Source organism: Prionailurus viverrinus, unplaced genomic scaffold, assembly GCF_022837055.1.
Source record: "Prionailurus viverrinus isolate Anna unplaced genomic scaffold, UM_Priviv_1.0 scaffold_39, whole genome shotgun sequence".
Classification (NCBI taxonomy): Eukaryota; Metazoa; Chordata; class Mammalia; order Carnivora; family Felidae; genus Prionailurus; species Prionailurus viverrinus.
The window spans coordinates 1,397,631-1,422,356 of NW_025927607.1; the positions used below are offsets into that span (position 1 = coordinate 1,397,631).

Genomic DNA, 24,726 nt, shown 5'->3' on the forward strand with positions numbered 1-24,726 from the left:
ATTACCCTTAATGGCACTTCCCTCCCCCCACCCCATTTTTTGAACAAGGGTCCTGCATTTTCAGTTTGCTCTGGGCCCACAGATTGTGCAGCCAATCCTACGGCAGGACACCAACGCGAGCCTCTTCCGAGGTGGTCTCGCGAAGGGCACCAGGACGTGTAGGCCAATGAACACTGCACACGAGCGCGTCCGCTGGCGAGGGACACAGGAGGACACCCGAGGCGGCGGCGGCGGCGGTCTGGGGCCGGACCTCCGGGGCCAGACCTCCACGCCCGGTGAGCGGCCCAGCCACGCCGGGTCCTGGGCAGAAGCCCACACCCGACCGGTTTCAGCGCACGCGAGTCTGGGGGTGCAGGAGGGGCGAGAGCCCCGCAGCCGAGCACCCCCCGCACCCGGAGGGGCCGCCCGATCGGCCTTCCTGCCCGGAATCCCCAGGCGCGGCTGGCGCCTCGAAGTACGCATGCGCGTCAGGCCGCCCCGCGGAGACGCCGAGCGGTCCCTGAACCTGCGCGCACCCCTCCCTTCCCGGTCTGGCCGCGCGCTCGGGAAGCGGCTTCGCCGGGCCGGTCCTCCAGAGCAGCGAGAGCGCCGGCCAGAGCGGCGGCGAGCCTGCCCCGCCGCTGCGGCGGCCGACGACGCGCCGGAACCGACGGCGCACCTGCGCCTGGGCGCTCGGCGGCGTCGGCGGCTCGGTACGTCATCGCGGGCGCGACGGCCCGAGGGACTGTCTGGGGTCTGCTTTCGGGAAGGTGCCGCGGCGGGACCTGCCGGGAAGATGCCAGTGGCGGTGATGGCGGACAGTGCCTTTAGTTTCAAAAAGTTGCTGGATCAGTGCGAGAACCAGGAGCTCGAGGTAGCCGGTCGCGTCGCGCTGGGAGAAGCCGCGGGGTGTTCCGCGGCCCCGGGGCGGTGCCGGTCTCCAGGGTAACGGGGCCCGCGGGGCTCGCGGCGGGCGTGGGAGCCGCGCGTGGGGAGCTCGGGACGCCGGGGCCTGCTCCGAAGGCTGCGTCTCCCCGAACGGGTCCCCGTCTCCCCGAACGCGCCCGGAGCTTGTGGTGGTTCGTCTTCAGCTAGTGAGCCCGTGAACCCTGTGCATCTTCGCTCCTGACATCCTTCAGGATGCTTCTTGTGTGAACGGGACCAGGCAGCTTTCCTCCCCGGGTGGTGGGAGGCGAGGGAGTGTGGATTTCATTAAAGACATTTGTGAGCAAGCGTACACAGACCAAAGAAGAAGTAACCTTTTTATTAACTCAGAAAGCCCTTAGTCTCATAACATTATTACCTAAGTTGACTGTTCTGCCTTCAGTAGGATTGTTGGAAGTTCGGTCATGCAGATGTTAAAGTTCATTGAGCCCCCCCCCCCCCCGTCACTGAAAAAGCATGTATCACATTAGAATAAAAAGTTAACTAACCAAAGGATACAACAGCCAGAAGCAGCAGCTCACTAGTAGACACTTAATATGTGTTTGCTGAATGCATTAAATTTGAAGGCAGAGAGAAATGTCTTTGTAGCTCAGCTGTGATTTTTTTTGTTGTTATTACTCATCACGTAGCCGTTCAACGTGTTTGATACAATGGGTGGTGGAATCCTAGTGCTTTAGGGTTCTCTTGGAATTGGAAACGTTTGTTTCTTTTAAGAGTAACACCATATAAGAATTTGAGAACTGGGAAAGGGATCCCGTTTCAAACACACTGGCTCAGAAGGAGATAAATCACAGCTGATGGCAGATCTAAACCTAACACTGTGGTTTTTAGTGCTCTGTACCTTCTCTAAAGCTCTTTCTACGTCTGTAGTACTAAGTATCAAAAAATAGGCTTACTTTTTAGGTTCCTGTTAATAAAATACTTTTTTTTTTTAAGTGTAAGTGTAAATAAGGTTTTCCATTTTTGGCCTTTTAGGCTCCTGGAGGAATTGCTACACCCCCAGTGTATGGTCAGCTCTTGGCTTTATATCTGCTCCATAATGACATGTAAGTACCTTCTACCTGAAGCTAAGAGCAGCCACGTCCCCAGGAGTTACAGAAATTATTCTTGCGTTGAAGAAGCATCATTAAAATATAAGGCGCAAGGAGCTTTGTCTTTAATTGTATTACTTAATACACATATTTCATATAATGAATCATGATTTAAACTATGATTAGGCCGAGTTGTTTTAAAATATACTTGTTTTACAAGTGCGTATATTCTCAGCACCTGGGTGGCTCAGTCGATTGTGTGTCTGACTTCAGCTCAGGTCATGGTCTCATGACTCATAGGTTTGAGCCCCGCATCGGGCTCGGTGCTGACAGCTCGGAGCCTGGAGCCCACTTCCGATTCCTTGTCTCCCTCTCTCTCTCTCTCTGCTCCACCCTGGCTCATGCTCTGTCTCTCTCTCTGTCTCAAAAAAAAAAGTCAAAAAAAATATACATATATTCTCTAAAAAACATTCTAATTTGTTATGAGAAACTACACTGTCTGTAAATTCCTTTAATTCTGTTGTCCTTTTTCATCCTTAATTAAACTTTCTTAAGATCTCTGTTTACTTCATTTTGCACGTCACCCATAGACCAAGAGAAACCAAAAGGGAAGATTGAGAAAGCCAAGAGGTTTCTTGAAAGGTGTCCTTTTTTCGTTATTCTTAATTCATGTTTATCGAAGAAAAGTCGGAAAGCATAGCGTACAGAAGGAGTCCCTTCTAGTGCTACGAGCCGTTGATGATTTCTATTTAAGTGTTGTTTTAAATTCTATTAAAGCTGGTTTCGTATCTCTTAGAAAACTCACCCGAGATTTCTATGACCCGACCCGTACACTGTGTAACTGTCGGTTTCGCTTTGTAATCCTGTCATCATACGTGTGTTGTGGTTCAGGTTTCCACACTCTTAAAAACCACCTCGAAGTGTTGGTGGCTCTGTGCCCACTGGTGAGAGGAGGGCTCGTGGTGAGCACTGTGCACCGTGTTCGTTGTCAGGACGTTCCAGAGCCTTGAAAGTATAGATACTTGTTTATTTTTGTGTGTCTATACCTTATCTACTTAAGTGTTCGTGTGTTTGGTGCATGTTGCCTTAATTTGAGACCCAGATCGTTCATAAAAAATGCACCGAAAATGGCAGAATGTTACTTTGGTAAAAATATTTCATTTCCTTTTGCCTGGAAAGCTGCTCTTCCTTCCCCTGGACAAATTTATATAAAAGTCAATTTCATTCTATCTAATACAGAGTACTTTTAAGTCTATTTCTGTGTGTTTGCAGTGAGATCTAGAATATTGAACATTTATTGAGATCATTCTTTTTGTTCTTTCTTGGGGGGATGTAAATTAGGAATAATGCAAGATATCTTTGGAAAAGGATACCACCTGCTATAAAATCGGTAAGTATTCTTTAGCATATGCTACTATTTGAATGTGGTAACATTCGTTTAAATGGCAACCTTTTAAAGTTTTTAAGGTTTCTGTTTTCTTTCCTGTGTGGTTCACAGGAGTAGTTACTAAAGTGGTATTAAAGTTTAAGAACAGATCTACAAAGTTGTCTAATCAGAAATTTGAATTTCCCTTGGATGGTATAGAAACCTGTACTTAGCTTCTGATCACATTTATTGAGACACCTTATAAGTGTCACTTTGCCTGGCAAACAGCTGAGACATTTTAGATGAAGGTTTGGTTTGGATTTTTTTTTTTTCCCCTTTTGTAACTGATTTATGCAGTTTCCCGTGATGGTATTTCTCTGAAATTGGTGATGTTGACAAGAATATTCTAAAAATGATTTTCACAGCATTGAAATCTTTTGCTAGTTAGCGTTTTAGATTTCTTAGTTTCGATGGGAGATTAGAGGAAGTCGCCTCTTAAAAGTTTCTTCCAAAGTGAAATGAAATACATTTTTAACTTCATGGGATTCACTGTTTCCAGCATAAATGTGAATTGAGTTTTTTAAATAGTCACAGAGTGTGACCAAGAATTCACCCGAATTCTTTTATTCATTATTGATATTCAGCAGAAATTCATTTTAGTGTTTCTACCCTCTTTTTCTTCTCCAGAGATTCTATTAAGTAAGATTGGATTGTTTGTCCAGCTTCATTGACTTAAAGTAATTGTAAATGACACTCATAGTTTCAGTGATGTTAGTGAGAATTCTGTCCTGGGAGAGGCTACAGTGTAGGACATCTTAGATTGGCAGTCTTTATTATTAGCAATTTTGTTATACTTATATCCAAAAAATACATACATATATTTTACATGCACACGTATATTAATATGCTCTATCATGTATATTATGTATGTGTATATATGAGGTAACAAATATGTTTTTGAAAATGATGTGTAAGAAAATTAATTACCAGACTTAGTTCTGAACTATTTTTAGATCATTTCAGGTTTTAATTTTCTATTATAATAAAAACTTGTACAAACCACACAGATAGATTTTACCTTACTGTCCACAGCATTTAAAATCCTTTTTGACGGTGGTTGGGCTGAAGAAGTCATTATACCTCTTAAAAGAAATATTGAATTATGTTTTAAGATACAGTTGCTGGTAAATCTGCAGACTGAATATTCTCAAAGGCAGTAATATTTATTGCAGGCGAACTCTGAACTTGGGGGAATTTGGTCAGTAGGACAAAGAATCTGGCAGAGAGATTTCCCTGGGATCTATTCGACCATCAACGCACACCAGTGGTCTGAGACAGTCCAGCCGATCATGGAAGCACTTAGAGGTAGTGTTTCTTTGTGCTTAAAAATTAAATTAGGCCTGTTCTCTAAGTGCTGTAATGTTGAAGTCAGTCAGTTTTTTTTTTTTTTTTTAATAGATCTAATTTAAAAAGAAAAAAAAAGTTACTTTCTGCTAGGTGAGTGGGGCAGCTTTCAAAATTCTTTTGGAAGGATTTGCTGTAACCACGTGTCTTCATTTGGTCTTGCTTGAAATTCTATTGGCGGCCAAGGGATTCGCTCGCTGTCTCTTTAATTCTAAATTGAAAGTGCTCTTGTCAGTAGGAAGATTTTTGCGACGAAAATGAAATCTTAGAACACTCTAAGAAGCCCAAGCTGTGGGGTGGTTAAGGTCTTAAACCCCAGGTGTTTGAAAGTGGAGACGATGCTTTGGAGGTTGTCGACCTCAGCCTTTGGTAGGGTTTGTCTTCAGCTTCTGGGTTTGTAATTCAGCACTTCAGTACATAGATGCTCAAATGGTTTTCAATTGCTTTGAAAGATTACAAGTCCGTGTGACATGGCACTGATCCTACGATGCAACTGGACCCTGCCTGTCTGTTCTCCCACCCCGGACACCTGACCGTCTGTCCCAGTCTTGCTGGTTCAGTCTTACAAATTCACACAGCGATCTCTTAATGCGGTTACCTGGTTTCTGTAGTAAACACCTGCCTCCGCTCCCTGCCTGCCTTCTCTGGAGGGGTCAGCGAGCAGGGGTTTTGAATAACTAACTGCCCATCCCTCTGTCAAGGGATAGCGCCTTCTCAGGGGAGCAGGAGGTGAAGGTTGCTTCTGAGACGGACCTGATTTCTCTTGGAACGGCGAAGCCGCATCAGCGTAAAACAGAACAAGGTCAGGGATCGCACAGGAGGCGCTTCCTTTAAATATGAAGGGAGTGAGCAGGACCGCGGGCCCGCAGGTGGGAGGGAGGCGTGCGGTACGAGGTCTCCCAGGGACAGCAGGGGCAGGTTCGGATGCTCCCACGGGGAAGCCGCCTCAGCTTCTTCGTGTGAGTCCGGAGGAGGGCTCGGTGTGGCGGTGGACTTTCTCGGAGGATCTGGCTCAGTCTTAGGGCCGCGGTGTGAGGGCCCAGGCCGCGTGCCGTGTCCCCACGGTCTGCGGCGGGTTCCTTGCCGGGACCAGGGCTCGGCTGTCCTGTCGCATCAGGCAGACGTCCCCCCTGTGCCTGCGGTGGGTGTACGGTGTTTCTTCCCGGTGCCGCCTCTGCCCCCGGCCCACTGCATTAAGTAGGCCTTGAAGGCGTCCGGCAGGCCCCTGCGAGGCTGTGTAGCAGAACATGGTGGGGGGTTGGGGTCCGCAGCCCTAGTTCTGGAGTTCAGGTCTCGGTGCCGTCACTCGAGTGACCCTTCAGTACCTTATTTTTCTCATTTGTAAAGCAGGATCATAAATAGTACTTGCCTTGGGGGGTCATAGGTGAATTAATATGTGTAAACACCTAAGTATACTTACTTAACACGGATAAGCAGTCTTGTGTTCAACCGCAATATTTTTGGACCTATCCTAAGAATTTTACAAATCCCCAGGTTCACGAATGGTACTGGATTTGCCTTCATAAAATGCAGCCTGGTGAAGGAAGTCTCTTCACAGATTTGAATTACTGCTAAATTTAATGTTTTGCATTTTAATGTGTTACAAGCTTTCTGTTTTCTGGATTGTTCTAAGAACAGTGACTTTCTCCAATCTCTCCCTTTTCTGTTCTGAGTTAGTCACAGTCTTAGAAGGTTGAAAAGCATTTAACTAAAGACAGGCTAGTGAAGGAGCTGGCCTTCTAGTTTTTTAATGGCAACCAGCGGCCGGTGAAGCACCCAGGGGCTCCCTGTGGGCCCTTCCTCCACGGGGCCCAGAGGGAGAGAGCGAGGGACCCACACTCCTGGAGCCACAGGAAAGGGGCTGCCCCCGGGAGCTGTGGCTCTGCCAGAGCGAGGCCGGGAGGGCACGGAGGACACGCATTCACCGGACCCGTGACCCATCTGCGAGCAGGCCGTGCAGGTCCCCTGGGCCGTAGTGTCCAGGCCCCCCCCCCCCCCCCGGAATGGAAGGGCAGAGGTGGATTAGAAAGTGTGGGACTGCTAGCCCAGCCTCTCTCCGTGTCCAGCGCTAGCTGTTGGCGGGTGGGGGTAGATAATGCACACTTGTAGGTGCCGTCCACACGACAGGATGAGCGCTCTGTCAGCGTCTCCCCAGGGCTTCCGCCCATGCTGAACGGCCGCAGGCATTAGGTGCTGGCTCCGTTTATATTCCACCTTCTCACGTGTGGTTCTAATGCCCGCCCACAGGAGCCGACACATTTCCCAGGTCTTAAGGGTGGCACGGTGACCAGTGGCCCTGGGTGAAAGCAGCCCGAGGTGTGTGGCCTCTGACCAACCCTGTGGGACCCCGCCTGGCTTTTCGCTTCCTCTGCCAGCCCGCGCCCTCTGTGCTGCCCTCCCCTTTGCCAGGCCTGCCTCAGTTTCTCTCCTCTCCGGCTCTCTCCCACACCATTCTTGTTCTCCTCCCCATCTTTCTCCACTCAGTTCTAAGCATCTGACCAGGGGGCTTGAACCGAAGTTAATATTTTTAAAATATGGTCTGTTTGTTTACCAGGCGGGTATAATTTCTGGTGGACACTTGGATTTCCCTTTCTGTTGTTGCTTGTGGCAGCTCTCTTTTATTGAGTGCCTGTGGCCTTCAGTAGGGAAGGATCCCCCATCTCTGACGCGGGTTCAAGCCCGACGTGCGGTCAGGTGCAGAGCCGGCCGGTAGGAGGAAGGAAGGAGCGGGCTGAAGGTGCCGGCGGAGGAGCTCGCACGGGCTCAGGGGAGCGGAGAGGATGTCAGGCTCAGTGGGAGGTGGAGGAGCGCGATGGGTGTCGGCGGTTTTTAAGAAGTACGAGAGAACAGGGCCCAAGCCTGGGTCCGGTGGTAGAGTCAACAGGCGTGTACTTAGCGCACCCTTAGAGAGGGCGGGCACTCCGGGGGCCGGGTGGAAAGTAAGAACGGCAGCCCTCCTCCTGTAGGAAGTTAGGGCATAATTGAGGTGATGGGAGCGCGGACGGGCGGGGTGAGCAGTGCTGTGCATTTAGAGAAGAGCAGAGATGGCCGTGAACCCGAGCGCTGCAGGCAGTTTGTAAACAGACCTAGGAGTCCGAGCGGAAACCACATGACAGCGTGAACCCAAAGGCCGAGACGAGAGAGGTGTGAGGCTCATCTGGGAGCCGGGGGGCAAAGTGGAAGGGGGTGTCTGAGCAGCTTGGTGCAGTCGTCGGGCGATGTCCCAGGAACGGAGAGGATGTCGCTGTGTCGTGGGGCCGTGAGGAACGTACGCCCCTGCCTGTTGAATGTGGACAGTAACACGCAGAGTATTTGTCCGCATGCTGACTGCCAGGTGGGGGAGCCCTTGCGTCGCCGAGGCAGCCGTGGGTGGAAGCCAGGCTGGCCGGACCGCACCTCCTAACCTGCAACCGTCCACTCTTTTCTGCCTCATTTCTGAGACATGGAATGTGGGAATTGAAGCCTGGGGAGGTCCCACCCGTCACCTCCAGGGGGGCGGCGGGGGGGGGGGGTGTCGCTGGAATTGTTGGCGGCCCCCCTGTTAGGCTCAGCCATTCAGGACTGGACCCTAGGATCTGAGCCCAAATTAAGTCAAGAGTTTAGAGCGGACTTGAAAGTTAGGAAGTGTCAAAGGACAAAACTTCAACTGAGCAAATCTGCAGAGCTAATTGGCATTTCTAAGCAGACCGTGTCGAGCCACATTCCACCTAGCAAGTAGAGGGGACTCGGAGGGCTCCGTACACAATGGTAGGAAGGAACTTGGGGCAGGGAAGGTGTTAGCAAAAGAAAAAGGATTGTTTCCATCAGGCCATCTTCCCTTAAGGGTAGAGCAGGGATGGAGAGGGTCCCTGTGGCAGATTAACTCTCCCGCGCCCATCAGAAAATCCCTGATTTACGGGTTAGGATTATTTCTAGCGGAGATTGAAGCCGTGTCAGGTATTAAGTCCCGGTTTGTTGGCTTGGCGTTTGGGGCCTGTGGTTTTCTTTTGAACAGAAGAGTGCTGTAGTTATACGGTTTGTCTGAAATTCCTAGGTGTGATCCTGTAACAGAGAGCCTCCTAAGAAAGGACAGCTAATTACTGAAGTAGATAATTTCTGCCCCATTCATTCCAGTCTTAAGTTTTTAAGTGGGATTAAAAGAGGTTCAAAAAAATTGTATACCGAGTACATAAACATATTTAAATGAAGTTTTCTTGGAGTTTGGTTCTTCTATTTATTAACTTTTTCCTCCTGGGCCATTTTTATTGTCCCCTGAGAGAGATTTGCTGTCTAAGAGGAAGCACAAGAAGATGATTTGTTTATTCGGCAATACCTGAGCGCGTCTTACACGCCAGGCACGTGGATCTATAAGCGTAGAAACCTTTGGGTTGATGTAGTCTTGCTGATAAAGTTGGACAAGGACAGTGACGTAACTTAATTACTAAAAAAGCCAGTTCTCTTGGTTCACTGTGTTGTGTCGCCCTCCACCCCGCCGTAGATGCCACACGGAGAAGAGCCTTCGCCCTGGTCTCTCAAGCCTACACCTCCATCATCGCCGACGACTTTGCAGCCTTTGTGGGGCTCCCGGTGGAAGAGGCCGTGAAAGGTATGGGGCTTGCTGGTTACTTTCAGCAAAAGCGAAAGTGTAAGTTACTAGGGCAGGTATGCTTTTGAGATGTAGGTGGTGTTTGTCCTCTGGGAAGGCGATCTGGAACCCGCACGGTCCCACAGCCACAGCAGGGGCTTGGGCAGGAGGCGGCCTGGAGCCCCACCCCCAGGAGCCCTGCAGTGGCTCCGCGTGAGTGTCCACATGGCCATGAGGGGAGGTCGTGCGGTTGTGTGTGGACCCATTTTGCGCGGCCGCTGTCACCACCTGATGAGTTAAAGAAACAACGTTTTAGTCCGCAGAGCTTCTTGGATTTCCGGGTGTGGATGAGAGATTTCGTGTTCCTGCTCACTTTCAAAGCACTTTTTGCCAGAGGTAGTTAGTGTCACCTTAGAACGAGAGCTCTGCGAAGGACAACTTTGCCGTTGTTGGAAGCGGGCATTTGGCGGTGTCGGTGAGGCGTGCCGTCCTTGCACGTGGCCGTTCTAGCTCTTGCTGGGGGCCTCTTGGATGTTCCCGTGGCCACTTTTTACCCTGGTTCCCAGGGCTGGATCCCCGAACGTTTTCTGCTTTTAGTTCTAAGAGGTTCGATCAAAACCTGAGTTAACGGTGGGCCTGTGAACTGGCGATGTGTCCTCCCAGGCTGATGCCCGGGAAGGGAAGCTCGGAGCCACTGTGCGCTGAGCGTTGGGAGGGGCGGGGGGAAGGGAGGTGTGGGAACAGAGTTACTGGAAGACGCTGTCCGAGGGTGAGGAGGAAGGCGCCCGACACAGCCCCGCATCCGCTAGATCACATCAGTTCTCTCGAGCAGTGGGAAACGTTCACGGGATGTAAGAAAGTAAAGTTGCTTAAGTATGCCAGGAGAGTAGCATTATGTTAGTAATTCTGAGCTTAAACTCTGTAATTTCTTTAAATTATCTCTTTTCCTCTGAAAGTCAACATGTTGATATATGTATTTTTTTACGAAAATAATTTTAATTGCCCTCCCAACACACATTTGGAAACCCCTCCTCGCTGTCTCTCACCGGTACCTCCCCTCCGTTCCGGCCCCCAGACATGCTTTTGCATTTTCATTCCCCAGGTCATCCCCAGACCAGCTCCTCCCCTCGGTGGATCGCTGTAGAATGTTGCACACGGCCCGTAGCGTTGTTTTCCCGTGATCGACATTTTTGCGTCTCCGGCCCAAACAGAAACTCCGTTGAGTCCACAGCTTGTTCCTAAATTTCCAAAGCCCGCCACAGTTTGAGTCTCATAGGAGGCAGGTTGATGAGAGCTGTTGTGGCAAATCATACCGTTACTTACTCACAAACGTTTGTTTGTTTCGACTTCTTGAAATTGATCCGTAGCTTATCACATAATAAAGAACATACATACCCCAGAGCCCAGATCTTAAGTGACTGCCTGAGTGTGAGTCCGGGTACCCTCCTTCCGGCCCCCTGCTAACCGTCTGGGCTGGGACGCGTCGGTGGAATTCAGACTTCATTTTCCACGTCAGTTAAGCGTGGCCCTGTGTCCCCCTGTGTAGAGTGATGTGATGGTTGCCTGCAGTGACCCCCGTGGAGCAGTGCCCTCTGGCCAGCACCGCGTGTGAGCTGTTGTTTCCATCGTTGGCAACGTCTTTGTTATCGTCGGTGCAGGGATGGCAGGCCGTCCTGTCTGTCCCCCTCAGGTCTGCTTTTAGTCACGCTGACCGGGTTCACGCTTGGAACACACCCTTTACGGAAGACGGGTCATCTGTTAAGGGTTGTGTCAGTCTGGCAGAGTAAAATGGGGCTGGATACAGGTTTAGAAACATTTAAAAAATAAGCTGACCGGAGACTGTTGTCTCTGCCACACTTTTCTGGTAGAAATACACATTACGGGGTAAACTGCACTGGTCACACCTTCCATACGAGTAGTGTCACGGACAGATGGTGGATCTTAAATGTGAAATTATGGGGGTTTCGTGGTCATTTCTTCATCTGTGTGTTAAATACGTGTTTTCAGGTATATTAGAACAAGGATGGCAAGCCGACTCCACCACAAGGATGGTTATGCCCAAAAAGCCAGGTAGGTGGGGCTCCTCATCCGTGGGTGCAGCTCAGGAAACTGTGCCAGGGTCTTAGGCGCTGGGTTTGGGTAATGTATGGAAAGTTCTGGACTGACAAGGTGAAAGTGACTGGGATCGGTACAGATACAGACCGACAGACACTTGTGGTAGAAAGGATCTTAAAGATACCTCGTTTGACCTGAATTTTTGAACGTGTGTTTCTTGTATAAAAGACTATTTTATACGGGCTTTTTATAATCCTTATTACAACTTAATTTTTACTAGCGTTAATCTCCCATCCTTTTATTTATGGGGCCATTTCTTTCTTTTCCTTTTAATTTTTTTTTAATGTTTATTTTTGAGGGAGAGAGAGTGCACAAGTGGGGGAGGGGCAGAGAGGGGGGGGACACAGAATCGGAAGCAGGCTCCACGCTCCAAGTTATCAGCACAGAGCCCGACACGGGCCTCGAACTCGTGAACTGTGAGATCATGACCTGAGCCGAAGTCGAACGCTTAACTGACCAAGCGACCCAGGATGGGCTACTTCTGTGTTTATCCTTAATATCAAAACTGTTGCTTTTTTTAAAAAATATTTTAAAATATTTAAGAAATATTTTCTCCTTGTACTGTAGACATGTAAACTCTTCTCCGATACAAGACTTTCAGTGGCTTCAGTGTTCACGAAATTAAGCTCTTTGGCTTTCTAAGGCTTAAATTATTTGACCTGGCCTCGCGGTCCGTCCCCATCTGAATTGCAGTCCTGCAGTCTTCTTCTGAAGTGAGCCATTCCTGCTTGGAGGTCTCTCTTGAGCTTAGCAGGACTGGCCTTTTCTCCCATGCCTTTCGAGCCGGCCTTCATGCCCACATCCATACAGCCTTCTACTTCAACCCAAAGTTCCTTCCACCTGCTCTGAATTCCTGTTGTGTAGACATTGTTGACCTGACCGTAAAGAATTACTCAAACTTTGGTGGGTTCTGCCCCGTGAAGGTGCAGGAAGTGGTGAGACATGGTCCCAGCGAGTCTAGATGCTGGAGAAACCGCCATAATAAAAAAGACTCGTGTGATCGAATAGAGCATAATTGTTAACTCTGTTAGAGAAGAATTAAATGGCCATAAGTGCCATCGCATGCATTAAAAAATGACGTGTTCTGTGTGAAAGTTCTTGCCGGCAACTTGTGTAAATTCAGTTGTTACTTTTAGTTGCAGGGGCCCTGGATGTTTCCTTCAACCGGTTTATTCCCCTATCAGGTATGTATCTTTTATGCTCATTTAAAACATGTTATGCTCATTTAAAACATGTTTCGTTGTTTCTTTTTTGTCGTGTGTATCTGTTTTTCTTAGCTCTAACCTTGTAAAGGAAGAGATTAAATTCTGCACTTGCTATTTATAATAACATATTTGGTTACAAGCGAGACCAGGTGGGTTCTCCTGTGTGGCTGACGTTGAGGCCGTGGCACCTCCTGACCCGGCCACAGCGCCTCCTTGATGTCGCGTAGGGAAGCCGTGGTAGAGCTCCTCCCGAGCGCTTACTCGGACGGCATCCCTAGGCTGGCGTGCGCTAACTTAAAAGCTGGCACTAAACTCCTTGACAATGGGGTTCTTTGTGGGGCTTTTTTGTTCACTGACAACCGAATATTCTAGAGCAGTGCCTGGCACACAGTGAGCCCTTGGTAATTATTCACCAGACTTTGTGTCACATGGGCGGGTGTCTTTCCAAGAAGAGCTGTGTTGTCTTAAGAGAGATGTGGTGGGGCACCTGGGTGGCTCAGTCAGTTGGGCGACCGACTTCGGCTCGGGTCATGGTCTCACGGTTTGTGAGTTTGAGCCCCACGTCGGGCTCTGTGCTGACAGTTCGGAGCCTGGAGCCTGCTTTGGATTCTGTGTCTCCCCCTCTCTCTGCCCCTCCCCTGCTCACACTCCGTGTCTCTCTGTCTCTCAATAATAAACGTTAAACAATTTTATAAAGAAAAAGAGAGATGTTGCATGTTAACACGGGAAGTTCAACAAAGCCACACGTGCCTTTACTCCCAGTTTAGGAGAACCACTCCTGAGACTTGAGACTTCTTGGCTTATTTTTCAAAAATGTCCGAAATCAGTAATAAAGTTTCCGTTGGAGCCGTGGGTGGTGGGGCCAAGGCACTGTTCCTCGGGTGTCTGACCGTCTGTCTCTCTCTCTTTCTCCTTCGCATGCGCAGAGCCCGCCCCAGTCCCGCCCATCCCCAACGAGCAGCAGTTAGCCAGACTGACCGACTACGTGGCTTTCCTCGAAAACTGATATGTCATTCTGAGTTCAAGATCCACCTCCAGAATCCTGTATACTGACAAATAGAGAAAAGTAAAATTTTTATTTTCAACCTATTGGCTGGATTAGCACCTCGGCATTCCTTGCGGAGTATGTGATAAAATACATATATAAAGTATATATTATATATTTTGTCCTTAAACATTATGCTGAATAGTTGTTGAAACGATTCTTGTTTTGTAACATTTGACAATTTGGATGGGGCCCGTCAGTATTACGCAGTTTATATTTCCTGGTGACTCCTGAAACCCGGCCGCCCGGCTTCCCATGGGACGGCGCCTGTCAGCCGTTTGTCCCTGCGCGGCACGCGGCACAGCCCCGTCCGCAGCGAGGGTTGACATTTAACAGCGACGCGCGTGGGAGCTGAGGAGCGGCCGGGGGTCCCGAGCCCCCCCGTCAGAGGTCGTGCTCCCCTTCTCCCCAGCCCCGAGGACCACACCCCGAGTGCTGACGCGTGGCGGAGGAGGAAAGGCCGTGTCCTCAGCCAGCAGAGCGTGAGCTCCTGGGGGTGTCAGCACACCCGCTGCCCGTGCTGTGAGGGCTCGCCGTGAAAACGCGACTATCGGAGACCTTCAGGAGCGCGAGCCGTCGTAGTCCTTTCTCAGGAAGGGGAGCGTAGGGCGAGAGGCATTGTCCTGGCAAAGACGTTCTCACGACGAGCGATCCACTTTGTGCCGCCAGCACCCTGCAGCCACGGTTGCTTGCACCCGTCCTTCGCTTCGAGTTCCGCCTTTTGGAGAAATACTGAACGAGTCTCTCAGTTTTTGTGCGATGGCCTCTGACTGTTTGGAGGTGTTTCGTGTGTCTTCAGGCTAACACCCCCCCCCCCTTCATTTATTCTGCATTTGTTCAATAAATATTTAATTGAATTCAGCTGTGTCACCTGAGATCGTTTCTGGAAATTTCCCCATCCTGGTCTTTCTATGGATACGTTCTGGTTTGTCACTGGCTCTCGAGATAGGAATTTCTTCGTTAAATACAAATGACCTATATGGTAGTGGGCACGTCATTCACGTTTTCACCCGCTTTAAACCCATTTTTCAGTTACTGTTAACATTTATGGAAATACGTTTCAAATTAACGTTTTATTTAACTCAGATGTAGAAGTCATGTTAAAAACCGCCTTGTCTTACATTTGCGGAAGTGGAAATTCAAGAAGCAGGAGGGTCGATAGCTGGACAGCGATGACTCCCGTTTTTGAATTTGCCGGTATTGAGTGCACGTTGTCTCCGCGGGCCTTATTCTTAACGGACTGGAGTCAACCGAGTGTTCACCGGTGGGGACTCGCCGAGTAAACAGGGGTGTGCAGGGCGGTGCCGTGCAGTTCTCGAAGCGTCAACGACCGAGGGAAGACCTCCGTGTGCTGAAACACGGTCCTCTCCAGAATGGCCCCTTGGAAAGGAGGAGGACTTTCTACTGTTGCCTTGAGGGTGAGAAAGGGCCAGTGGACACAAGCGTGCATACGTCCGTACTTAACGTTTCGAAAAAACAATCGAAGGTTAAACCAAAAACTAGTGAAGCTGATTCCCTGAAGGGGAAGAGGACGTCTGTGGACTTCATGTAGCACAACAGTGATTATTTCAAGTGACTCAATCACAGTGTTTTGAGTCTGGTTGTCATGGCCCCTGCACTAAGGACACAGAGCCCTCAGGCTACTGAGTATGGTTTTATGGTTTCATGGTTTCATAGTTTTCAGAAAACTATCTTGATGTTTTCACCATTATTAAAAGTAGATTTCAGGGGAAGAAAACTTAGAAATTAGATAATCTTGTGAGAACCCAGTAATCTTAAATTTCAGTAAGAAACCTTAAATGATGTTTCTTTCTAAAGAAGAAACAGTTCCTGACTCTGTCCAACTAAAAAGGCCTGGAATAATCATAGCCGAGCACCAGCGAGAACCAGTAAGGCTGAGAGAGTGGTCTCCGAACTCCATTCTCAACTAAGCAGAAGCAGAACTTATTTTCAAAGTAGGTGCTAGTCTGGGGCAGTAATTGTACGAGTTGGTCCCCAGGACAGGATGTCCCAGGTTCAGGAATGTTTTCGGAGTCTAATGCGGTTTTTTTAAGTTTGAACATGAGACCAGCTGAACATGAGACAAATTGAGCATGAAAAATTTGCTTATGTGTTTTATATTTTTAATCCCAAGTTCATAATTCTAGTACTAAGATGACCTCATCATGGTACAATAAAGTCAGGACAAGTGCCTGATTCAGCCTCTCCCGTATTTATTTATGAGTCTTCAGAATAATGAAGTGATGCTCTAGTGATATCCAAAGTAACAAAATGGAACCACCGAAATAATCAAACGCATGATGATGGAAAATTCTTTATAGAAGGATTCCACCTAGTAAGTGGAGACAGAATTCGAAAACCAGTGCTTTGCAGTCCTTTTCTTAAAGGATCTAGGAAAGCAGTGTCATTGGCTGCTGAGACCACGGGGCCGAGAATATGAGACTGGGCATAAAATAAGGCCCCACGTGCATCCGCCCGTCTCTGTGCTCTGGCTACTGCCAAGACCGCCAGCTGCGTGCAGGTGTGGCCTGACAGCACCTTGTTTACATCCACGAATGTATCTACCTCTGTTGCTCTGGGACTCCCCGGACAGTGCCGCAGCAGTCAACAACGCAAACCTGGGTGAGGGGGAGTTAGCCTCCACAGCACCCCTGCAACAGATGGGTTAAAACAGATCCAGTGAGTACCACTGCCCTCCGTGTCTTGGGAGGACAGCTTCAGGGTACCGTCTATGCCTGGCTCCGGAAGAAAGAGCCCAGAGACCCCATTGTGACCAGTCTGCAATGGCATACGTAGGTTGCTGGTTCCTCCTCCCTTGTTTCTCTCTTCCTAGTTCTACCCCCACCCCCAACCCCCGCCACTGTTTCCTGGGTGGAGGGAAGGGGTCTGTCTGCGTGTAACTTGAAGGTACCTCAATCCATCCTTTCTTAACATCGCCAGCGGGCACCAGGAGCCTGCCGGGGTGTCGTGGTACAGCATCGACCATGACTTCATGGTTTGCCATGTTTCTGCCAAAACAAACTCCCCTCCCCAGAACGAACGGGAATCTAATCACAGTTGTAGACTCAACTGCCCCTTTCCATGAAATGTGGATATTAGATGAACAAGTTAAACGCCCCACCAAGAAGCAATCAGCCAGATCTAGAACGTGGGGGATTTAACAGGACCAAAAAGTGAGTTTACTTACGAAATAAATGACCTGAAAAGGGAGGGTTGGTAGAGACAGCAACGAGTACAGATTTCTGCCCCGCGCTGGCATGCTGGGACGCGGACTCCGGTTGTGCCAAGAACTATGGACAGATGTCTGCGTGTGAAGAAACCTGCCCAAGGGCATCACAGAGTTCCCGAAGAAATGAGGCTGGAGGGGCTCAGCTCTGAGCGAGCAGGGAACCGCCTTCTGTGGGCATTTGCTGGTCGGGGCAGAGTCCCCTACTAGGGGGCCTCCAACCCAGGGGTTTGGGCATTGGAGAGGGCTCTCTCTTAATTCCCCTTTCATGTGACCTAACATAGTCACGGGTGTCAGGGAGTAGGATATGCACACCTTTGGGGACCATTGTTCTTAACCACTATGGGGATCAGTCTCGTAGGCAACAGGAATGTATAATTCTAACTCCATTATCTAAATCTAAAATGCCATGTAATCAAAAGTTGGCAACTGAGAATCACTAGCCCTACCAAGACATTAAAACATAATCTAGGCGCACCTGGGTGGCTCCGTTGGTTAAGTGTCTCTTGATTTCAGCTCAGGTCATGATCTCCCAGTTGGTGAGATCGAGCCCCACATCGGGCTCTGCTCACAGCACGAAGCCTGCTCGGGATTCTCTCTCCCTCCCTCCCTCTCTCTGCCCCTCCCCTGCTCGTGTGCATGCACTCACTCTCTCAAAATAAACTTTAAAAATATTAAAAAATAAAACGTAATCTAAAACTTCTTACTAAAACCGCACAACAGTAGAGCATGAATAGTATGTAGCCCAGCGGAATAAATTAGGTGAGAACTAGACCAAATAAATGCAGAAATGTACCATATGGTAAGGATGGCATGTCAGATCACTGGCGTAAAGGTGGACTTCTTAAAAATATTTTTATTTGTTTTTGAGAGAGCACGCACGTGCACATGCGCACAAGAGCAGGGGAGGGGCAGAGAGAGGGTGACAGGATCCGAAGGAGGCTCTGCACTGACAAGAGAACCGACAAGGGGCTCGAACTCATGAACCTTGAGATCATGACCTGAGCTGAAGTCAGGTGCTTAACCGACTGAGCCCCCCCGGGCGCCCAAGGTGGACTTTTTAATAAATGGCTCTGGGAAAATTGGCTAGCCACTTGGAAAAATAAATCCATTAGAATAAAATCCAGATAGATCAGAGATCTTAATGTAAAAGAATGACCCCCGTGCCAGCACTGGAGGAAAAACAGGGGACTTCCTTTGTGACCGGGGTGAAGGAAGGGTTTTGGTGTCTCTAAATTCTGACTCGTTAGAAGAGTGATCAATTCGACTACTTAAAGATGTTGCAAAGTACAAAGACATCTGAACAGAAACAGAAACCAGACGTGAATAGAGAGAACAAACTGGGGGTTGCCGGAAGGGAGGGGTGTGGGGATGGGGGGTGTGGAAGGGCTGAAGGGGTGACGAAGCACAAACTTGCAGTTATTAATAAGTCCTGGAGATGCAGAGTAGAGCACGGGGAGCAGAGTTGGCAGTATGGTGACAACATGTGGGGACAGATGGGGCCACGCTCATCATGATGAGCCCTGAGTACAAGAACTGTCAGGTTGTACCCCTGAGACTAATAGAACCTTGCATGTCAACTGTACCTCAATTAAAAATTTTCAAAAAGACACCTGCCAACTGACAAAATATTCGCAACAGAAAAGGCTGGTAATACTCTTCCCACATAAAGAGTTCTTAAAAACTGAGGGGATCGAAAACCAAAATCAATAGAAAAAAAAATGACAAAAGATATATTTCCTCATATATAAAGAGTTCTTAAAAATTGAGGGGATGAAAAACCAAAACCAGTAGGAAAAAAAGGAAAAGGACAAAAGACATGAACAGGCAATTCGCAAACACTTCCAAAGTGGCTCTTAAACATGAAACAATGTTCGACCCGATTGATAAGAGAAATGGAAATGGAAACGTAAAATAACACTGAGTTTGCATTTGTGACCCATTCGAGCCGCAGAACCTCGAGAGTGTAACAACGCATTCTGCCGCCAAACTCAGGAATCGGATGCTCTTAGGGTTTGTTGGTGAGAGTGCAGGTTGGAAGGACCCCTGTAGAGGGGAGTAGGGTACTACCTAAGAAGTCCGTATGCACATGTAGTTCAACCCCACAGCAGCAGAAGTATGGATATGCAAGGTTGTTTATTGCATCATTCCCGATTGGCAAGTCCTAGGAATAACCCAAATGCCTCTACACAAGGTAATGGCTGAATAACGATAGCACATCCACGTAAGCAATTCCTATGCGTCTATAATGAAGAGTGACATAGAGCGATCTCCAGGAGACCTTGTGAAGGCAGGAAAAGCAAAGGTGCCTACAAATGCCTGGAGTCTGCTATTTTTTGTTTAAGAGAAAAGAAAATATACATGTATTTGCTCACCAGTGGGGAAAAAGCAGAGAAAAGAAAATCAAAATAATAGGGAACAGGAGGGAACCAGGTGGAAAAGAAAGAAACAGTGGGGGGGGGGGGTGGGGGGAGGAGATGACATTTCCATTTCGTGCGGTTCTGACTTCCTGGATTATGTTCATGTTTCACGTACTGGAAGGAGAAATAAAATACACCATCTGGGGAAAGGGGAATGAACCAAATTGATTTATTTAAAAAAATTTTTTTAATGTTTTTATTTATTTTTGAGACCGAGAGAGACAGAGCATGAGCAGGGGAGGGTCAGAGAGAGGGAGACACAGAATCCGAAACAGGGTCCAGGCTCTGAGCTGTCAGCACAGAGCCCGACGCGGGGCTCGAACTCACGGACTGTGATATCATGACCTGAGCCGAAGTTGGATGCTTAACCGACTGAGCCACCCAGGTGCCCCTAAATTGATTTATTTTATTTTATTTTATTTTTTAATGTTTATTTCTGAGACAGAGACAGAGCATGAGTGGGGGAGGGGCAGAGAGAGAGAAGGAGACACAGAATCCGAAGGAGGCTCCAGGCTCCTAGCTGTCAGCACAGTGCCCGACACGGGGCTCGAACTCACAAACTGTGAGATCACGACCTAGCCGAAGTCGGTCGCTCAACCAACTGAGCCACCCAGGCGCCCCATAAATTGATTTATTTTAAATATATTACATAACCTCCCTGAAGGTAAGGGATGTGAACTGAAGGAAGTTTTGCACAATCCTGTTTAGACTGTATAGTCCCTAAGGTTAAAGACAAAAGTAACTTTAAACATATACTGAACTCCAGTTACTGGGTTTCTTTTTTTTTTTTTTTTTTTTTTTTTTTGCAGAAAAGAAAGGTTAGCAACTCTGAAACTATCTCGTGTGTTCTAGGATCGAACAAAATATGTAGAAAATATGTTTCACTGTCCGAGGAGGAGTCCCCATTCCCGGCGTTTTAAATTGCGCTTCACAGGTGTGGCTTTTTTTTTTTTTTTGGTTTGTGGCTGATGAAAGAAATGTCTCAGATCAAGGGAGACTAAAGAGACACAGCAATTCGGTTCAGTGCTGTAACTAATAAAAGTAGATTATAAAGCACAATTGGGAATTGAGGAGATCTGAATAAATGCTGCAGATTACATCAGACATTGGCAAACTGCAGCCTGTGGGCGGAGGCCAGGCTACTGCCTGTTTTGGTAAACAGAGTTTTTTTGGAACACAGCCACACCCATGTATTTGTGTATTGTCTATGGCGGCTTTCACACCACAAAGCAAAACTGAGTAGTTGTGACGGAGAGTGTCCTGCAAAGGCTACGATATTTCCTGTCTGACCCTTGATAGAAAATGTCCCAACTCTTCTATGAGATAATGTTGTTTCAACAGCAAGTTCCTTGATTTGGTTGATTTTAACTGTGGTTATGGAGGACAACGTCCTTGTTTTCGGAAAATAAGCTTACTTAGAAAATAAAATATAGATAAACGTTTATATAGGCATATAGAAGTATTTGTCGGTAGTAAATATTAAAGCTACTTTTAGATGATTTCGTCAATGAGGGCACCAATTCTCAAAATTGTTTTGCCTCCATGCTGTTCATATATGCAATACATTCATTACATAAGTTTTTCAAGTTTTCTTTGTCTTTTGTGAAATGCATGTTCCTGAAGAGGGCAGGCCAGTTATGTCTTTAACTATCCTTCATTTGGGGTTTGTCTGATGCTTCTTCATTATTAGGTGCAGGATATACACGTTTGACCTGAACACCTTAGAAGTGATGTGCTCTCTTCAGTGTTTTGTGTCAGGCACATGGCAGCAGAAGCCCCTACTTCCTTTTAGAGGAAAATGCTTCTAGAAGCAGTAATGAGGGCTGGGCATGCTCTCCGCTGCTGGGGTGTCCTTGCTCTGTGATGTCTCCATGGAGGGAACTGGGAGATGTATCTGTGTGCGCGACTAACTATGTGTGTATTAGTGATTCTTGAAAAGTCTCCTGACCATCCTGATTCTCCCTGCCTCTAATCGGGAATTATTAAACTAGAGCCACCTAAAGACAAAATGCCTCCAATCTTATGAACTCTTATTGCCTAGTATGTTAATCTGCAGTCATTGAAGTGTTCAAAAAGGAAGAAAGATACAGATTGAATGTAGACTTTAAGTTACGGGTGCATGTTAGGGACACTTTGGTGGCTCAGTCGATTGAGCATCTGACTTCAGCTCATGGTCTCATGAGTTCGTGACTTCAGGTCATGATTTCATGGTTCATGAGTTCAAGCCCCACATCAGGCTCCATGCTGTCAGTGCAGAGCCCACTTCACATCCTCTGACCCCTCTCTCTTCTGCCCCTCCCCCACTCATGCTCTCTCAAAAATAAACATTTTTATTTTTATAAAAATAAATATATATTTATAATTCATAATAAATATGCATTTAAAAAAATAAATATTTCTATTTTTATTTATTTAAGTCAATGTTAAAATCCAGGGTGATTGCTGCCAATATACTTAGCTAAATGGAGAAAACGTCTGAGTCTAGACCAACTAAGATGCTGTTTAGAGCACTAAAATTATTTTGTGATATATTGATGAGCAGGCAGAAGAATAAGGGACATTGCCAAAGGCCAGAAACAACTAGTCTTCTCCTGCCGGGGGCATCCCCAACCTCCACGGCCTAGAAGCTGAGTTATTTTGTACCGCTGATGGGAAGGAAGCAAGCGACAGAACCTAATGTTAGGTGAGGGGAGGGAGATCAGAAAACACACAAGAAGCAGGACACCTTAAAGCCAACAGCCTCCAAGAGAGACTAGAGAGAAATCCTATCACAGGAGTGAGAGACTAGGGGTGTAAGAGCACAAGCCTATCTTCAGGGCACTCAGCAGTTCCTCCCAGAAGCTGGGCGGAAGGAAAAGCAAGTATCTGCGGGAACGAATTTACCCTAAAGCCTGAATGCATTGCCACCATCAAGGTCCCAAGAAAGATGCACGATCAAAGACGAAAACTCACACGGAAGATAGGCTGTTATGAACAAGAACTAAGAACTAGGGGACTAAACCCTCAAAGGCATTAGGTATCTAACTTATAAAATATTAAATGTGTTACATGTGAAGCTACGTTCGCTATGTTGGGATAGGATTATTTCATCAGACAATTTGAATTTCCCTAATGTTATTAGAGAAATATATTTAAGGAAATCAAGGTATTGAAAGAACGAAGGATGACCGAGAGACGCAAAGACAGTACCGGGCATACGTGCGAAAGCACTAGAATCTCTCAAAAAGAAAAACATAATGACCAAAATGACAACCTCAACAGATAGTCTACAGCTCGGTAACGTCAGGGTAGGAGATTCGTGGGCACAGCAGGAATTCGTTGCCCAGTGAAAATGGCAAATTTGGTATCGGGTCCAGGCAGGTCCAAGGGGTACAGGGAAATGAAAAGGGTGACCCAGACTTACGTAGCTCCTCGATTGCATCCGCACCTCCCCCTCAACTCGTGCCCATAGTTTCACGCGAGGTTTCCTTTGACCAGCCGATGGAGGAGACAAAAGCCCAAGGCTGGCTCACAAATGGGTCACCTTGCTGTGTCGATGCGAGCCCAAACTACACAACTGCCACATTTCAGACCACTTAGCGGCAATCATACAGGATGGCAGTGAGGGGAGATTCTCCCAGTGGGCAGATTTCTGAGAAGTGCATTTGGCCAGGCGCTCTGAAGGAAGAAGGAGCCTGCAGTATAGACTTTACGACAGCGACAAATGGCTAGGCTGGTTGGTCTGGGGCCTGAAAGGAACCAGATTGGAAAATTGGAGACGAAGAAGTCTAGAAGATGCACAGCTGGCTTTAAGGGCGTGGACACAGAGCAAACACATCTCTGGGTTTCACGTTAATGCCCACCAGGGAGCGCCCAATAGAGAGGATAATCCCTACTCCCAAGGGGGCGAGATACTTTTTCTTTCGGATGTCAGCCAGGCTCTCTTCAGTCACCCCAGTGCCGGCACAATGGGCCCATAAATGGGGTGGCCTTCATGCCAGGGATGGAGGCTATTCCTGGGCCAGGCAGCGCGGGTTCTCCGTCATCAACACTGACCCCACTGTTTGCTAACCTAGCATCAGCAGTCTGTGATATCGAAGCACCCACAATGGCACCATTTCTGAAAAAAATCAAATAACTAATTGGCAGCAAATTGGTCACTGTGGCCCTTTCTGCCCTGGAAAGGCCCGTGTTGCATCCTTACTGGAAATGACATCTGCTTCAGGTATGCGTTTGCCTTCCATATGTGCGGTGTCTTCTCCAGCACCACCTTCAAAGAACATATGAAATATCTGTTGACCACGAATCCTATAGAACGTTGCCTAGTCTAAGGGACCCATTCTATGACAAAGGAGAAGAGGTGATCACATGGGAGCGTGACCATGTGATCCATTGATGTTGAGTTATCTCATTGATGCTAAATCCTTACCCCAAAGCATCCAGCCTAATAGAATAGTGGACGGTCTTTTCAGGGCTCAGCGGACATGCCAGCTTCATGACAACTACCTGACGACTAATGCTTCCTTCCAGGACGTGGAGTATTCACTGAACCAAACCACAGCTAATATGAGGCTGTGTCCCCAGGAGCTGGAGTACAGGGGGCCTGAGAACAAAGCGTGGCTAGATGTCCTCACCACAATTCCAAGAGATCTATGTATGGAAGTTTTGCTTTTCACCTAAGGTTATAAAGGACATTACTTGTTCTCTAGCATTAAACTCTGAGTAACAATCTGCAACTGATAAATGGCCAGACGTTTTACAGCCCCGTAAAATCAAAGTTGCATTCCCTGGGAGAGAGCCCTGTGAAGTCACCCAGCCTTATGAGAGAGATGGCCCGGTAAGGCAGCAGCAATCAACTTGTCATTTTGGGGGTAAGTAATCTTTTTTTATTTAATTTTTTTTCTTAATGTTTTTATTTATTTTTGAGACAGAGAGAGACAGAGCATGAGCAGGGAAGGGGCAGAGAGAGAGGAAGACACAGAATGTGAAGCAGGCTCCAGGTTCTGAGCTGTCAGCACAGAGCCTGATGCGGGGCTCGAACTCACAGACTGTGAGATCATGACCTGAGCTGAAGTCAGACACTTAACTGACTGAGCCACCCAGGCACCCCATGGGGTAAGTAATCTTTAACATGTCCTGGAAGGGATGTTTGTGATGGGCAGGGGGCGGGGGGGGGGGGGGGGAGGGCGGCATCCAGCATAAGAAGAAAAGGGGCTGGGGGTGATGCCTGTCTTCCAATACCGGACTGTCATGTGGACACGTGTTGCTTATTGCTTCCAAAGGCAAGATCAAGTGATTGGAAAAGGCTAGATTTGACTCCACACAAAGAGCTTTCTAACTGTCTAGACCGGCACCGTCCGGTAGAAGTAGAAAGTGAGTCACGCACGTGACTTTTAATTTCCCAGTAGCCTCAATAAGAAAAGTGAAAAAGGAAAGCGGATGACATT

The 24,726-nt window shown here is 47.8% G+C and overlaps 1 protein-coding gene across 3 annotated transcripts; it reads left to right on the forward strand.

The window, feature by feature from the left end:
- Window positions 1-654: 654 nt before the first annotated feature.
- On the forward strand, window positions 655-14,511 carry COPS8 (COP9 signalosome subunit 8). Of its 3 annotated transcripts, none has more exons than XM_047846583.1 (8): window positions 655-853; window positions 1,900-1,970; window positions 3,297-3,345; window positions 4,554-4,686; window positions 9,203-9,310; window positions 11,297-11,359; window positions 12,541-12,588; window positions 13,536-14,511. In XM_047846583.1, exons 1-8 carry the CDS (start codon window positions 776-778, stop codon window positions 13,613-13,615), a joined length of 630 nt encoding a protein of 209 aa, XP_047702539.1. In that variant the 5' UTR covers window positions 655-775; the 3' UTR covers window positions 13,616-14,511. The 3 variants fall into 3 exon arrangements, with proteins under 3 accessions (XP_047702539.1, XP_047702542.1, XP_047702540.1); XM_047846586.1 differs by lacking the exon at window positions 655-853 and adding an exon at window positions 872-1,073; XM_047846584.1 differs by lacking the exon at window positions 655-853 and adding an exon at window positions 1,105-1,128.
- The last annotated feature ends 10,215 nt before the right edge of the window (window positions 14,512-24,726 follow it).